This window comes from Cygnus atratus, chromosome 1 (genome assembly GCF_013377495.2).
Source record: "Cygnus atratus isolate AKBS03 ecotype Queensland, Australia chromosome 1, CAtr_DNAZoo_HiC_assembly, whole genome shotgun sequence".
Taxonomy (NCBI): Eukaryota; Metazoa; Chordata; class Aves; order Anseriformes; family Anatidae; genus Cygnus; species Cygnus atratus.
In genome coordinates, this window is record NC_066362.1 from 152625797 (window position 1) to 152643338 (window position 17542).

A 17542-nucleotide genomic window follows, 5' to 3' on the forward strand; every position below is an offset into this window, starting at 1 on the left:
TAAACGGTGGAGAGGAATGTGATCTGTATCATTCAGATCAAGCAATTAACATCCTGTGAGGCTGGGCTGGATTGGTGGCTAATGTACAAGCATAGCTCCAAGGGTACAATCTAGTAATGTATATTAATCAAAGAAAAGTAATATTTTATCAGATCAGAGCAGGAAATGCATTTTGGTATTATTTTCATAATGCTACAGTTATTTTGAAATGATCATTTCCTTTAATATGAAGTTGTGGTATTAATGTCAGCCCCTGAGCAAAGACTACTACCTGCCTTTGTATCTAGAAATTTCTCATTTCGACCACATATTTTTGCTGCTGGACAGGGAACCGCATTGTAGTATGACTCTGTGTACATATGAAGCAAGTTCCCTTTGTAATTTCCTTTTAAAAAGTAGTTAAGTCTCATTACTTCATTTAAAGAGATTTTATTCTCTGATGAAGCTAAATAATTAAAAAATAATTTGAAAACAATAGAGAAAAAATCGACAATGAGCCCAGTAAGTTCTCTCAAAGACCTTCTTAATGTGGTGTTGGAGGATAAATGCACATAAAAAATAAGGAGCAGGAAATTCTACATCAGGCACTTCAGCTCCTTGCCATCTGAGGAGAACCACGCCGTGCCTGCAGTGGGAGCTTAGCACTGAAAATCATGGTGTGGTGCCACCTAAAAGCTCCAAGTAAGCACAAAAGTAACTAGCAAGGCTCTTTTTCATTCTGCTATAGCAAGGACATTTCCTGTGAGATGAGATACGTTTAGTGAAGTTGAACTGTGTCGCAAAATCTGCATTTACTTCAGGCTTCCTGACGAGGCAGACACGTCAGGCAAGGTCCTGTCCCTGCACACCTCCAGCGTGGCAGTGTCACCAGAAGCTCGCCCTGTGAACACCGCCCGAGCTCTCCCAAGAAGCATCCCACCTCCGCATGCGCTGGACCTGCCAAGACCGGCATCATCGTGCCTACTTGCTCATTTTTGAGAATCAGGCCACTTAAATGAGGCCACTTGAAAGATAAACTGCCTTTCGCAGTCATGAACGATCGGTATGAATTTGTGGGGAAAATCCCACGTAACACTCAGCCACCGCCTCTAACAGCAAATGGCAGGGTTTTCCATCTATCTCTGATCTCCATAACCTTTTCAGCAAACACACGGTTTCGCTGTCAGATCAAGGTTCCTTACCCAGAAACAAGGTTATTCCAGGTGCCTACAGGTTACCTCGCAGCTTGACATCCCATTCCTTTCCTATTCCCACCTATACTTACCGATACCATTTTAGCAGAATCCGACGTGTGTTCTAAAAGCTGTTTATTTATTTTAATGTGTACACCTTGCGTGTGTATTACTACCGCTTGTATCCTTGCTCAAAATGCAATAAGCTTACCAAGTTACACATCCTCACTAATCTCTAGAACCAGCCAGGCTCCTCAACTCCCTCACAAATTTTCAAAGGGCATTTCTGTAAAGCCTCATCATTACGATTCTAAAACACTGCTGGGAATGTACACGGGCTGTTGAGATGTCTGTTTTTACACAGCGTATCAGCATGCCCCAAGCCTGAGGTTTTCTTGTGCTGTGTCAGATCTGATCAGTAAGAAGCGATTTTAAAGCATGTACCGATCATACTACTCTTTGCTCCAAACTAAATCTTGGTGTTGTGGGTTATTGAGTTTCCTTTTTTTTTTTTTTTAAATGCAGATGTAATATAAACAACGTTTTTCACTCAGGATTTTTCGGTTGGTCAACAATTCGTCAAGAAAACCTCTGGGTAAAGTCCCTTCTATGAAAGTCAGTAACGCGTAGTTTGTGGTGGGGGGGAGGCGTTTCTAATTACTCTCTTTGAACAGACTAATTGCAAAAGAATTAAAAATAGATGCTTTCACATCCCATAAAACTGTAGGCAGCAAATCAAGACCAGCATACAAACAAGTTTTTTTTTAAGCACATGAAAAAAAATCTACCCCTCCCACAAAAGAGACTCACGTAATCAGTCTTGAAAACAATGTGCAAGGGTAAACTTTCACAGTCAAGCCATCCTGCTAATGCCCTTAGCTGCTCAGAGGATCTAAGAAGCTACGGATATGTAAGTACAGACAAGAAATAACTTTTTTTTTTCTTCACTGAACAGCAAACAATTCCAGAAAGATAATTTCTTTATTGCATTATTATGAATATGTTCATGTAGTAGGAGAGACAAGGCTTGTAGAATAAATTCTGTAACATTTTACATTGCCATATTAATATGCTACTTGTTATTTCTTATTTCTTATTAAAATGCCAGATGATCCACAACATCAACAAGTTATTTCAAATATTTCCTTATACTACTGATTTCTTAAAATAACATTTCTAATAATTTTGACAATCAGAAAGAAATGTTTGATATTGCATTATCTTAGCTTTTTCAGTAAAAGTAGTTTAAATGATACTAATGCAAAATAACTACTGTTCAAGTATTAAGCGAAACACTGCAGTTCTTAAGTCATTCACTGAACCTTGCAAAATACTTTAATACTAGGAGAAAGCCTTAAAACAAATCTGTACTATGGCAGTGAATGCACAGCTTGCTCATTCATACGCGCTACTTGTCTTTATTCTCTGCTCAAGAGCTCCTCAGTCACTCTTCTCATGTCTGAATAGTGAAGCAGAATATTTTAGAAATACAAGTGATACATTTTTTATACACCTTCCGATTGGACAGGATATATTTTTTTATGTAATACTGGCAAAACAAGATAGACTGTTCAACAGTCAGCAAGTCAACTATCATTTATAATAAAACATAGAGATGGCATGCATGCCCTTAAGCACATAATATAAGAGGTCTGCCTAACATTTCCATGGCTCCTCTGGAATAGAGACAAGGGGACTGACAACTTACCAGGCAATTAGTCTTTAACAGCTCAAATCTCATCTCTTTCTCTTCAGAGATTGTGGAGTACATACACACGCAATGAATAATACATTTAAACTAAAGTCATGAAGTTTTAATCCCTAAAATTAATTAAAGACTGTACCTGCACAGGTTCCATATGATCTGGGCAGAAAAAAAAACGTGCATTTTTTCTAGTTACTAAGATACAAATTCCTTATTTGTATCTTTTTTTCACCTTTCTTTCCTTCTAGTTGCAGGAATGTAGTTGTGGCTAAGGTTTTTCTTTTGCTTATTTGCTATTTTTTAGGCTCTCTCTTTTTTACATTAAATAGATTTAAGCAAGTAAATTGAAGGGAGGTTAATCTTCTCATCATGAGCACGGCTCTTCACATTAACATGCATCTTTGGAAAATATGATTTAGGTTGGATAATTCTCACACTTCCATAGCAGGGATCACATTGGGAAAGACAGATCCAACAGATAAGAGCTAGACACATACACGTCTTCCACTTTAACTAATTATGCAGCATTTCAACTCAACTTTACTTCCATTTCATTACTTTACCGTAACTTTTATTATTTTAGGACACAAAATGTAATCGTCATGCAACTTTGTAAAAGAGTAGTAGATGAAAGCTGAACCATAAAGATCCCATACCGTCTGCATCTGCAAATTCTGTTAGAAATGTTTAAAGAATATTTTAATTCTTCATAGCCATCATTAAGAGAATTTAATTCGTGCGATGCACGATTTGGATTCTCAAATTTGGGTTTGTACTACGAAAGAGTAAAAGCACTAGACTGGAAACTATCTCACCGAAATTAGCCATGGGTAGTGACCTGTGGATTCAGTCATCAGGCTTACTCGTTGCAATTTTGGACACAAAACTCAACAGCTCTGAAAACTGTAAATTAACATAATGCACTAAAAGAACGTGAGGGTTACAGCATTAGAAAGAAACAGGAAGCTTTAGGACACGCCTGTCTCTTGCCTCAGCTTTTATTAACCACGTGTAGTTCCCAAGCTGGTAATACATGTCTAGATATGTGCAGCTTTCTTAGGTATATGAACCTTTCTATAACAACAAAGCATTCTACTATGCAACTTAGCAGGCACACTTCTTAATGAACATAACCTAGTTGAAACAAACGCTTTTCTCAAATACATAAAACTTACACTGCAGTGAAGACCACGTGTATGTTAAATTAGAATTTCAGCCAGTAAATATTACTGGTCAAAAGAAAATTAATTTTAGAGATTAAGGAAAACATTAAAATATTTATAAAATATTTATATAAAATATTTATATATTATATATTTATATATATATTATATAAAATATTTATAAAATTTATACTACCACAGCATTGCATAGTTCCCATCTTCCACTGTTTATAAATTCTCTAAGACTTAACAGCTTAGACCTATAGAGGACTACTCTCATTTATACTCTTTATGCATACCTAAACAGTGTTATTCCCCATGGCACTTTGTTAAAGCAACAATGTCTCAAAGTGACTAAATCCTACTATGTACAGAGCCACTTTCTAACGACTTGCCATGCCTTCCCGAGAATTTAATTGGTATCCCTCTTAAATCAGCTGCTGGACAGATGAACCAGGGACTCATCACAAAAAAAGAGAAAAAATTACAAAGAGAGAGACAGACGAATCACACATTAGACTACAATATGCAGTTGAAGTATTTTATATATTCTCTCTTGCTAAAAACAAACAAACAAAAACAAACAAAAAACAGATGGTGTTCCTATACCGAAAGTAGGAGATGATAACAGGAGGAAAACTCATTTAGTTTACAGAGAGACAGCTTTGTATCACTGCTTGCACATAATTTCACAGAATCACAGAAGTGCAAAAGGCCAAGGTTGGCAGGGACCTGTGAAGATCATCTAGCCCGCCCCCCCTGCCGAGCAGGATCACCTGGAGCACATTGCACAGTATGGCATCGAGGAAGGTTTTGAATATCTCCAGAGAAGGAGACTCCACAACCTCTCTGGGCAACCTGTGCCAGTGCTCTGTCACCCTCACAGTAAAGAAGCGCCCTCTCATAATCAGAATAAACTTCCTGTGCTTCAGTTTGTGCCCGTTGCCTCTCGTCCTGTCGCTGGGCACCACTGAAAAGAGACCGGCTCCATCCTCTTGACACCCTCCCCTCAGATATTCATACACAAATTTATAATTTAAATTTATTATTTAAACCACATAATCTAAGTTTGTAACGCTACAATTGCTGGCTCATGGCTTAGGTTTATGCACTTTAATAGTTGAATACATGCAACACCGGTATCCTACGTGTAAAGGCCATCATACAGACATATCTCAGAGAACCTGGGCTTTGGATTACTTATTTCCAAACTGGAGCCACCATTTCCATTCATCCAATACCCTTCACAGTGGGAAGTCTACCCTGAGCTGGGCTCTTGTGTACTGTGCTACAGATGTAAAACAAATAACTAATGCCAGTCAAACGTTTTCACAGAAAACCAATCTCCTAAAAGAACTCAATTTCCTTCTTTGATGAGATTACAAAACTGGCTGACAAAGGCACCTGCACAGATTTAACACATTTTAGATTTTATAAGCAGCTTGACCTGGTACTGTGATCTTTTTCTGAGTAGATATTATGGCTGTAAAACATCAGGCAACCACAGAGAACAGATTAAAAGCCAGCTAGCTAACAAATCTCATCAAGTAATTGGTTAAAGAAAAAAAAAACATTACTGAGTGGGTGTATGTCAATGTATTTCATCAACGATCAGAAAGCAAATACAATGCTAAAACTTGAAAATGGCAAGAGACAGAACAATAAGGCACAAGCCACACTGGTTGTAAGCCTGGGCATAATATTAATTTTAGACTCTCCCACGCGTAAGGTCCTCCCAGGAAGAAGCTGAGAACCGTGGCCATGTCCACAGACTGGAGTTACCCTAGGACACAGTGAATTGGGGAAGCACTCCAGGATCACAGTGAGCTAACAAGCTCCCAGTGCAATGCTATCCACCTCTCTCTGTGATACCTAACCCACAGACCAGAAAAAACAGGGACAGAGTGGTGAGGACACCTTCAAGTATGCCAGCACCTGGAATCCCATCTCCCGTAGCGGACTGAACTGGAGTTAGAGCAGAAGTCACAGATTATTTTGCCTTACGGCAAGACATCTGAGAAGCTCACCTTGAATTGCCAAAACAACAAGACTGTATAAACACCTCTGTGGGCAGACGGACTATTTGCTAAAGCAGTCTTTATTCTAAGAGGAAAGGCTCAACAAAAACAGTATCTGCAAATTGATTTTGGAGAAAAATAACAGACACCCACATTTTTGACAGGGAGGTTGACTAAACAATACTCCAATACAAAGGGCTAATTCTCCCTCTCAAGTTCTCCAAGTCAAGACCAAATACCCTTGTGGAAAATATGCTGCGAATCAAGACAGTGGAATCCATACACAAACAACTAAAATACTAACATAACCTTGATTACATGGGAGGTCACATTAAATGAGTAAGTGGTCTCTCTGCACTAGAACTTTATCAGTATCATTGAGGACTGCATGTCTGCAGACTCAGAAAAAAGTAAAAGCATAAATAACCTTCTTTACAATACTCATATAGAGACAGGAATTTTAAAAACTTCATGCCTTAAAATTTCTTACATACCTCTGCCAGAAAACTGTGGCAATATTTTCTAAAATTACTAAATCGGTAAAGTAAATTAACGATTTATTTTTTTCCCTCCAAATTCATACTTCAAAATAATATCATTAATAAACCCCATAGGCCACTGGAGAGGGGTATTTAATCTGTCAACAGAGAAGAGCAAACGCTCTGGTAGTGACTCCCAAGGTTAGCTTCAGCGGTGTGTCTGCATTCGTGACGGTGAACAGCAATGTCCTCGTAAGGTTCTAGGGCACACAGCTCACTAAAATCAGTAAGAATCAAGTCACTGCACTGCTCAGCTGGTCCGAGATTTGCAGCAGTAGAGAGGCAACGTTCTCCACTTTTGCTCTAGGAATGCAAAAAATGCAGTAAGTACCCTAATTAGGACTGCTGTTGTTTTTTCAGATACGTTCTGTGGAGTATGGCATATGCTGTGTATGTATAGTAGACCGATCACTAAGGCTTGCTGCCAAGAAATAAATAGCAACCTGACACAAGGAATAGGGCTTGAAAACTATCTCATTTTACTCAATAGTCTAGACGCCCTTTCAGGAAGAAATTACTATTTTAAAAGCAGCCTGGTTCAAGATTGACAAGAAAAGCTGAAATGCCTGCTGAGGTGAAACGGAGTTCATCCAACAACAACAAGAGCTCAGAAGTACAAAGAAGTTACCATAGCTCAGCTGATGTACATTAAATTGTGATATGGCAGCAACTTTATCATCTGTTTGAGCCCCAAGACAGATAGAGTATCTCAACTGTTTTTTTAAAAATACGAAATATATTCAGGAAATGTAGCAGCTAGACATCACAGTGACTGCTTGAAAATGCCCACACATAGCTATATACAAACCGAATACTAATACTAATCTAGAGTATTGTAAAACGTGTGCCCTACGTTAGCAGGCAAAATATTTTGGGAATAGCAGAGGATCAAAGGGAATCCCTGCCCAGGGCTGACTCCCACGGCAAGCCGAAGAGCCTGCTGACATCCTCTTCCAAGGAGCAACGACGTGCACGCTGACCTGGAAGTGCACGAGCTGTGGTTCTCTAGCTTTCTTCTCATCTGTTTGTGGCCAGTTTGTTCCACCGTGCAACTAGAGAACTTCTTTAGGAACCAGGAACGCACCTGTGCTTGCCTTGTGATAGAGTGGGGAAGGATGGGAAAAGGGAAAGAGCTGCTCAAGTTAGCCACTCCCTACGTATATCCATGCTAGCACCATGGATAGACACGCTCTCTCCTGGCCGGACTCCTTTTCAATATAGCTATGTTTTTACACGAGGGTGAACATCCTATTTTGAGCAATAACAATTTCTAGATGACTGTATTACAATAAAGTAGAAGATCCTATTTTATAGCACAAAGTAGATGACATTTTATGAAATTCTACTGATGTCAGAAAAAAAGTCATTGAAATTATAGATATTTTCCTAAGTCATATGTAAATGTGTTTGAATAGTAGATATTCTACATTTTATGAACATTGATAGACAAATGAATGTATGTGACAACCTTACATATTATTTATGAACAAAAACTATCACATTACAGTGAACAGAAAATAAAATTATGCCATGAATGTACTGTAGGTAGTCACTGCTATAGAACTGTTTATCATAAATCTTACATAATTTTTCTTTGCATATGTTTAAGAAATGATTTTACCTAAATTTCAAGGAAGACATGGGTAGAAGATAGATGTCATGCTGCGAGTCTGAAGTCAGAAACATACAAGTAAGAGAGACAGAACAAACCAAAATACCTCACCAACTCTTATCCAGATGCCTACAAAAACCCACATGTTCTGCAAAAAGCAGCCTGTTACACTTAAGTAAAATGAACCATGCTACGTGCTTCTATATGGAAGACACATTCTTAGACATTCCAGACATTCTTAAATCTGTGCAACAGCTACAGAGCTGATTTTTACCAATTCAATTCCTGTATTCAAGCCACAGTGCTCCCAGATGAGATTTAACTTCCAACCCCGAATGCAGTCTTCACATCTTGACACATGCTACGTGCTTCCCTGGTATCTTTAAGAATCAGAACACTGTACATTTATCAGTCGGAAATCACTCACCTGTCTTTCCTACAGCCTGTACAAGACTTGATATTGACTTGATAGCTAGTGTATAGACTTGATATAGTATTCAGATGCTAAATTTCTTCCTTAATCACATGTAATATAACTTACTCGTGTATCTTAATATATGGAGTCTACAGTTAGGTAAAAATCAGGAATTTGAGATCCATCATCCATTATCTGCAGGTTTAGTGTTTACAGGGAACCTTACATACCCCTGCTAACCTAGGCAGAAGTCTGATCAAACTGGATTACAATACGTGTTGCGGGTAAATTAATTGTGAACAACCTGAAATAAATAGGACAATCTCATCAAAACATGAAAGAAGATACTAACCTTTCAATGCCTCCACAAGTTAACTAAAAGATAATTAATACTTTATAAAAGGTATAGTTTAAAACATGTAAAATGGAGAAGTATTTTCTATAAAGACTTCTTTAAGGTACAGCAGGTTACAGTTGTTTGCAAATATTGTGCATTGAAAGGCAGATCCTCGGAAATAACCTAGATGCTTTAATTAAAGATATCAGATGGATGTAAAAATCAGTTTACAACAGCTTTTATCTCCAGATATTCTGCATTAAAGCAGAAGCAATCTTGTTTTGACTGCTGCTTTAATCCATATAAGTGCAGATACACAGGCTGACAGTTTGTATGAGTCATCCAGATGGCAAAGATGTCTGATACCAAAACTAGCACTAATATTTAATATCTGCAGAAATATAGACACATCACAGTCATAAAGACACAAGCGGCCTGAAGATTTTGAAAAGGACCAATTAGAGTGATTGCTGAGAGCATCCCAGACTGTACATAACAATAATTTCTTCTGTTCTTTTTTTTTTTTTTTAAATATATGTAACTGCATAAATAGAGCTTTGTATAATTCTGATGTGATGGTGCTTGCAGCAGTGATGTTGAAAGACTTTCACAAGAATATTCTCCTGGTGATCACCTTCTTACAAGAGTGTATGAACACATACACAGTCTGTGACTGCAACGTGCCTGGTTGGCTATTGGAAATTTTCCTACAGGTTTTCTGGAGAGCGCAGGGAATAAAATCATCTCACTTCTTTTCACATGCAGTCTCTCCAGCAAGAACTGAAAGATACAACCGCTCTTCACAGTCAAAAGAGTGGGAAACACGTGGTGGTTTTACTCAGCTGGGCAGCTGAGCTCTATCTACCACAACCGCTCTCCCACTCCCCCTCCTCAAAGGGAAAGGAGGAGAAAAGATGATGAACAGGGCTCAACGGGAGAGATAAGAACAGGGAGATCACTCAACAATTATCGTCATGGACAAAACAGACTCAGCACAGGGAGATTAATGTAATTTATGACCTATTACTAACAAGGTAGACCGGTGAGAAACAACAAAGCAAAACTACAAACACCTTCCTCACCATCCACCCTCTCCTTCCTCCTCCCCCCAAGTGGCGCAGGGGAACAGGCAATGGGGGCTGCGGTCAGTCCGCAACGCTTCATCTCACCACTCCCTCACGGTCCCTCTCTGCCCCTGTTCCACGCGGGGTCCCTCCCACGGGATGCCGTCCTTCCCGAACTGAGCCTGCGGGGGCTGCCCACAGGCAGCAGCTCTTCAAGACCTGCTCCCACATGGCTCCGTACCACGGGGTCCATCCCCCAGGAGCAAACTGCTCCAGCACGGGTCCCCCACGGGTGGGCGGCAGCTCCCCCCAGACCCCTGCTCCTGCGTGGGCTCCTCTCCACGGGCTGCAGCTCCGGCCCGGGGCCTGTTCCTGCAGGGGCTCTCCATGGGCCGCAGCCTCCTCCAGGCCACATCCACCTGCTCCACCGGGGGCTCCTCCACGGGGGGGCTGCAGCGTGGAGATCTGCTCCATGTGGGACCCATGGGCTGCAGGGGGACAGCCTGCTCCACCAGGGGCCTCTCCACAGGCCGCAGGGGAACTGCTGCTGTGTGCCTGGAGCACCTCCTGCCCTCCTGCTGCACTGACCTCGGGGGCTGCAGCACTGGTGCTCACTCCTCGCTCTCCCAGCTGCTGTTGTGCAGCACTTTTTTTTTTTTCCTTTCTTAAATCTGCTCTCACAGAGGTGCAAACAACAAAACAACATCGCTTATTGACTCAGCTCTGGGCAGTAGCGGGTCCCTTTGTAGCTGTCTGAAACTGGTCTGATCTGACAAGGGCAGCTTCTGAATTCTTCTCACACAGGCCACTCCTGCAGCCCCCTGCTACCAAAACCTTGCCATATAAACCCAATGCAAAATGCCTTTTCTTTACGAACTCACGGTGATCAAATACTTAAGGAACAGTTTCAATGAGGAACAGCTAAGAAGGAAAACCATAAAAATGACAGATACTTTAAGGATGGTACTAATCTATAACAGAGAGTTCTCTCTGTGATTTGTTAGCTAAATTCTTCAGACTTTAGGGACTATTTTGCAGAACAGCTGCTTAAGGAGTACCATTAGATGCCCCATCCTTTCTGCCATTTATGCCTAGGGTGTGAAACTGTTAGGTATAACAACACAACTGAAAATACTCTGCACTGGAAGCAACATCAGCAGGACAGGGTCCTTTCCATTTCTAAAATTCTGCTAACTCATTTTTTTATTTTAAGTCCCCCAAATCACTGCCACTTTGCATTTCTTCCATGTCATTTTTGACCATTCAGGTTAAACAATTTCCAAAATGCACTAAATCATAACACGTGAAATACTTTTGCTGCAATTTATCTCTTTTGCAGCATGATTAATAAGAGACTGAAGTAGTAGTTTTATCAATTTATATATACAAACAATATTTGAATTAGACTGTAAAAGCCAATTCTTTGCACTAGCATTAAACATGCTGAATTATTATATCAGTATGGTAAGCAGGAATGCTGAAAAAAAATATTTTCTCCAAACAAGTTAAACCATCACAAAGTGAATTGTTAGAAATAAAAACTACCTAAAAATTATCAGCAATACATTTCAAAGATTTTGTCTGCTTGACTGACCCTTGGGGACTTCATATGCTCATTTATCATGTGGTATCTTCAGACTCCCTTTTCCTCTCGGATTGCTATGAACAGCCGCCCACCTCCTGCCCATCTGCCTGTAAGCTTCACTTTCTAAGTATATGGCATCCCTGGTTTATTACTTTGCCCGTTGTCTCATTTTTCTCAGGAGAGAAGGCATTGAGATGGAAATAGAAAAGCCAGATAGAGCCATCTGTTTGTTTGTTTGTTTTTGGAAAGAGGCTTGAAAGTCTTTCACCACAATGAAGTTTCATTTCAGTTTTTTACAATCTTGCTTTTTGCAACTGTAGGTTGACCGTTGTTTTGCAGAAGAAGTTTATCTACACATATTACAAAATGTCCCCTTTTGTTTTTTCAGTGTTAGGTCTACTGAGCTTCCTGCAAAAACAGCGGTTGCAGAAATGGACACTTCCACAACTTCTCAGACAAACAGTTCTACCTGTGACTTATATGAACATAAAGATACAGCAAGGATACTCCTGTCTGTCTTCTACAGCCTCATCTTAATTTTTGGAGTGCTTGGAAACACAATCGCCCTCACGGTCATTTTCAAAAACAGAAAGAAGATCAATTCTACTACTCTCTATTCAACAAATCTCGTCTTCTCAGACCTATTGTTTTGTATCGCCTTGCCTACAAGGATAGCCTACTACGCCCTGGGTTTCCACTGGCCTTTTGGAGAAGCATTATGTCGAATAACTGCTCTCTTGTTTTACATCAACACTTATGCAGGTGTAAACTTCATGACGTTTCTGAGCATTGACAGGTTTTTTGCTGTCGTCCATCCCTTTCGATACAAGATCAGAAGGATTAAATATGCCAAGGGTATGTGTGTGTTTATCTGGTTTCTTGTATTCAGCCAGACTTTCCCGTTACTTATACAACCCATGACACAGGAAGAAAATGGAAGGACTACATGTATGGAATACCCAAACTTTGAAAAAATAGCCCATCTACCATTTATACTTCTTGCTGCCTGTTTAGTAGGGTACCTTATTCCCCTTGGAATTATACTATTTTGTTACTCTCAAATTAGCTGCAAGCTTTTTCAAACAGCCAAGGAAAATCCACTGACTGAAAAATCAGGGATAAACAAAAAAGCCATCAACACCATCAGTATTTGTAATTATAGTGTTCGTCATCTGCTTTACCCCTTATCATGTTGCAATCATACAACACATGATTAAGAAGCTTCAGAACCAACCCTTGTGCAGTGAAGAGCAAATTTTCCAGAAGTCACTCCATTATACTGTGTTTCTGATGAATTTTAATTGCTGCCTAGACCCTTTCATCTATTTCTTTGCATGCAAAGGATACAAAAGAACTGTATTGAAAATACTCAGACGACAAGTGAGCATATCAATTTCAAGCGCTGTCAGGTCACACCATGAAGAAAGCTCACGGGATGTGGGAGAAACACAAATGATGGTACTTGCAAAATCCACCAATGGGAAGTTACCTGAAAAATAAAGTCTGTAGTACACTGCAGTGAAGCAGGCTTAAAAATCCTGGGTTCACATAAAAATCTCTGTGTTCCCTGTACAGCAGCTTAAGGAATACTCCGTTTCTCAGACTGTCAGGAAATCAAGGAATGGTGTTAGACTGAAAAAGAATGATCACAGGACAGCAGGAAAACTCAAAGCTACAATTTCCTAGCTACGTCCTTTTGACTGATCTCATTACTTTTTCCAGGAAACGCACACCATTGTGAACGTCCAAATTCCATACTGCACATACGTACTCCTGGATGTTATTAAATCAAGCAAAGACTTGAGTCAGTTTAACTGTACGTCTGAGAAAGGATCAAACCAAATATAGCTTACAATTTAGAGTGACTACAACTAGCACATCTGGAAATTGCAAGACTCCTAGCTGAGCTCCAATTAGAGCAATGGTTTTGTTATCTCAGTCACACAAGCAAAGGAATCAAACTTCTAGACAAAACGGACAACTTCTGTACAGTTTGACTATCTCTAGTGCTTAGTTTATAGTCCTTTGGAGGTAAAACTGTATTTTGTAGTACCTGGAGCATGTATGCCTTAATGGAAAATTCACAGAGATACTATTGTCAAATATAATAGATGAAAAATTAATGAACTCTTTGGTTCTTCCCAATATTAGGTATCTCCCATATGTTAAATCACGCATCTTTTCAAGGTGTATTATCTTTCAAACCCTTTTCCTGAAGGAAAACTTTCCTTTCCGGTGTGTATTACAGAGTTTCAAAGTTGTATATTAATTATTTATAAACACACAAGAAAGAAGTTGATGCTAGAGTACTAAAATATGAAAACTACAGTGTCTCGGTTAAAAGAACATGGATACACGGTTCTTCAAAACTTCTGCTGAAGTCAGACACGGACACAAGACAAACTGTTAACCTGAGATCAATAAATGGTAACAGCAGGAATGGCTGGGAAAGGATGAGCTTTCCCACCATGCCTTCACAGAGCACGTCCGGAATCCATTTGGGCACACTGAAATGGTGCCAGAGAAAAGACCAAATGAGTTAAACACGTCCTACTGGAATTGGCTGACTACCAATATACATCCAGGATGCAGGTTTTGGGTTCCTGCTGTCATGCCCTTCCGTAACGTGACAGTTTCCTTCCCTGCTTTATTCCTGGCCCACACGTCTTTTCTTTTGTCTTCTGTCTTATTAATATACCAACACAACTTGGTAATTGCACCATGTGATGAAAAAGGAAAAATAAAAAATGCCTGATAATTACTGGTAAAAGCTATGCCAGATGTCAGAATAAATGATATTTATTGCAGCTGTATCTCTCCAGCATTGAGATTGTACTGGAAAGTCATCAAAGTATGTTACATTTGTCATCTCTGAAATTCCTTCCTTCCTTAGGTGTTGACCTCCACCTACCTGCAAACATGGAAGGGTCGAATCTGAACAGCAGTATGGAAATGTTATTAATAATTACTTTATAATGGGAGAGAAAGTGCAAAAGACCCTGTATTTCATACCACTTACATTGTCAAAATTGAGTTTCTAGTTACAAAAGACACTATGCAGCCACAGGAAAGTGGAGTAAGAAAATTTGTTTTCAACAGAAGTTCTGCTTAATTCTGTATGCTATAGCAGTTCTGTTCTTGTTGGCTTTTTTAATAAACTATTTGAAAATATTATTTAAGAATTTGTTGCTATAGGAGTAAATAAATGATAACCTGATAAAAACACAGGAAGACCACTCATGATTGCCTAGAAGTTGTAGAAATAAAATATATGTATTATTAACAGCACACCATTACAAGCTCTTTTTAGTTTATTAATGTTTTGTTTTGTTTTTACTTTTGGTCTGCATTTCATCTGTGATTATAAATTTTTAAAGGCAAGAAGTTATTTTTTAAATATTTGTATGTAAAATATAACTGAAATATATATATCACACCACCCCATAATGCAAGTATTTATTCACTTTTAAGTGGAAACGAAGTGAAGGTCTATGCTGAAAATCTTGAGTTTCCCTGTCCCTGTTTTCTTATGTTAGTCATTCTGTTATTTTCACGTCTAGACTTTGAGAACGTTGATGTGATTTTGAAAACAAAACAGCTAACTTCGAATCAAACTACTGTTTTTGCTGAAGGTGTTTTGGTCCAGTTAGCTACCAGTTTGAAAAAAAAGCTTTTTTCTCCTTATTCTATTATTTCTCAGATACTGAACAAAACAATAAAATAAAGATCTTTAAAAGCTATGATAAGCTCAGCTTCCTGACCAGAGTCCTACAGACAAAGACAGTGACAGTTTATAGCTGTGGCAGCTGATGCCACTGCTTCCCCTCGCTGCTTGCCAGCACTCGCAGCTCATGCAAGCTCCTATCAGTGAGGAGACTCTTTTATGTGTGCTTATCTGAAACTGCCAAAAGTAGTTGTAGTGGTTTCAGCTGGCCTGGGCACTGCTTTAAAATAGCTTAGAGAGCATCTGTCTTAGCTCTTCTCCCAGTTGTGCTGTGGGGCTGGTAGCCATCACCAGAGAGGTGGTAACAACCTGCTGCATGGGAACAAGGGAGGCCAGTAATACTGGAAACCTAGAGCTCTTCCCAAATCAGTTTTGTTCAAGATGCCTTTTTCCATTCATTCTGCAGGCATTCTTCCCCCAGCACTGTTTGTTTGAATATTTTTACGACAGGAGTTACCCACGGTGGCACACCTCAAGTCCCTCTCTTACTGCATGCCACATACACAAAAATAGAAGGGGTAAAGCCATATCTGGTATCTCTTCTCCTCTCCAACACTGAGTATGCAACTGATGCTGAGGAAGCAGTAGGCAAAACACATAAACAGAATCCGTTGAAATAAAATAACAATTAAGTATCCTGGCTTTCTCCTTTGAAAGAATATTAGTCATTAACATTGAAGACATTCACACCGGTAAATTCCTGGAGCAGGACCCTCAGAAATTTAAGGAGGATTGCCAGGCAGCTCTTCCAAAGGTAACATCTTTTTGGTAAGCATACAGCATTCAGTAAGTGTGACCACGTAGATACCCAAGAAATACTGTCTGCCACTGCTTCTTTCTGAGTAGGTACTTCAAGCTACTTCTAAGTCCCTTGTTTGAGGTCTCATGGAACAATGTCTTACAGTAAATTAAAGTTCTTTATTAATGAGTCAGATATCTAAGTGCAAGACATTGTTAAGAGACTAAGCATCCCTTGGATCTTTGTACTTCCCATGAAGAGGGAGGAAAGACCTGATTCTGTTGGTCTGACAAGACAAGAGCATGCCATGCCATGCAACACGTGGCTGAAGCAGCATGAGCTTTGCAAGAGAAAATCAGAATCCATCATTGGTAAAAACTTTTGATGACCTTTTCCGTGTGACAGGCTGGGCCGTACAGATCTGGATCTCGCTCACCCTTTTCACAGATAAAGCAAGCAGCTGACAAGTAGGTTCATGTGGCTTACTCATTATCAGGACCCGACTGAAGTCATAAAGGGTCTCTATTTGGAGGGTGAAGTCCGGTCAGGATCTTAAAAACTGTTCATGACAAAATGATAGAATACTTTTCAATTCAAGACTGAGGAGTGTATGGCTAGGGCTGCTGCTACGAAGACTTTGATGAGACTATGTGAAAGGCCACATTTCTTTATTTCCAGTAGATAACCAAGGGTAAATAGAAGAGTTCATGATGGGGAAAACAACTTCAAAGACATCACCATTTTACAAGCCTCTTCACTAAGTTAGACCAGGTAGAGTCCTCTTTGCTGTTTCTTACTGGAAAGATATGATTTCCTGGGATATCTGAAATCCAGGCAGTGAAGGGAAGACATTTTAGATTCAGGTGAAGATCAGCAGTCCTAACAGAAAGCAGAGGAGCATTCTGGGTTTCCAAACAGAGAGATTCATCAGGTCGTGAAACCAAACCCACCAAAGCCAAGCCTTTCTGTTGGCGTATTCAAAGCTCCTGGAAAGCTGACAGAAGAGACATAGTTATCTTCAAATGGGTACTGCTTCCTTGTAGGACTGGGACGATCTCACACTATGCAGTTTGTTGCTATACAACACGGTAATAGTACGGTCTGCAAAAATCTACGTGTAGTGGTTAAACTGAAAAAGTAGGGGAAGAAAGGGGTAGGGTGTCCATTGCTCAAAGGTGTCCATTGCTCAGAGACTGGCTGGATATCAGTCTGCTTGGAGGAGGTGGTGAGCAACTGCTTTTGCATTGCACTTTTTTTTTTTTTTCTCACCCATTAAACTGTCTTCATCTCCACCCATGAGTTTTCTCGCTTTTACTCTTCCTAGTCTCTTCGCCATCCAGCTGGGGAGGAAGGAGTGAGCAAGCGGAAGCGTGGGTGTTGAGCTGCTGGCTAGTATCAGTCTATCGCATAGGTCTACGTGGAAGTTCTGCTCCAAGACATTAATACATAATCCATACTCAGTGTCCAGA

General features: G+C 39.8%; 2 protein-coding genes across 2 annotated transcripts in view; one reads left to right on the forward strand and one right to left on the reverse strand.

Moving 5' to 3' along the window:
* Window positions 1–17542, reverse strand: part of UBAC2 (UBA domain containing 2) — a 104306-nt gene that overhangs the window by 42041 nt on the left and 44723 nt on the right. The window lies entirely within an intron of this gene.
* Window positions 1032–13119, forward strand: LOC118253044 (G-protein coupled receptor 183). Its single transcript, XM_035557004.1, is given in 3 exon segments — window positions 1032–1042; window positions 11999–12755; window positions 12757–13119. Coding segments are annotated over 3 exon segments (1131 nt in total).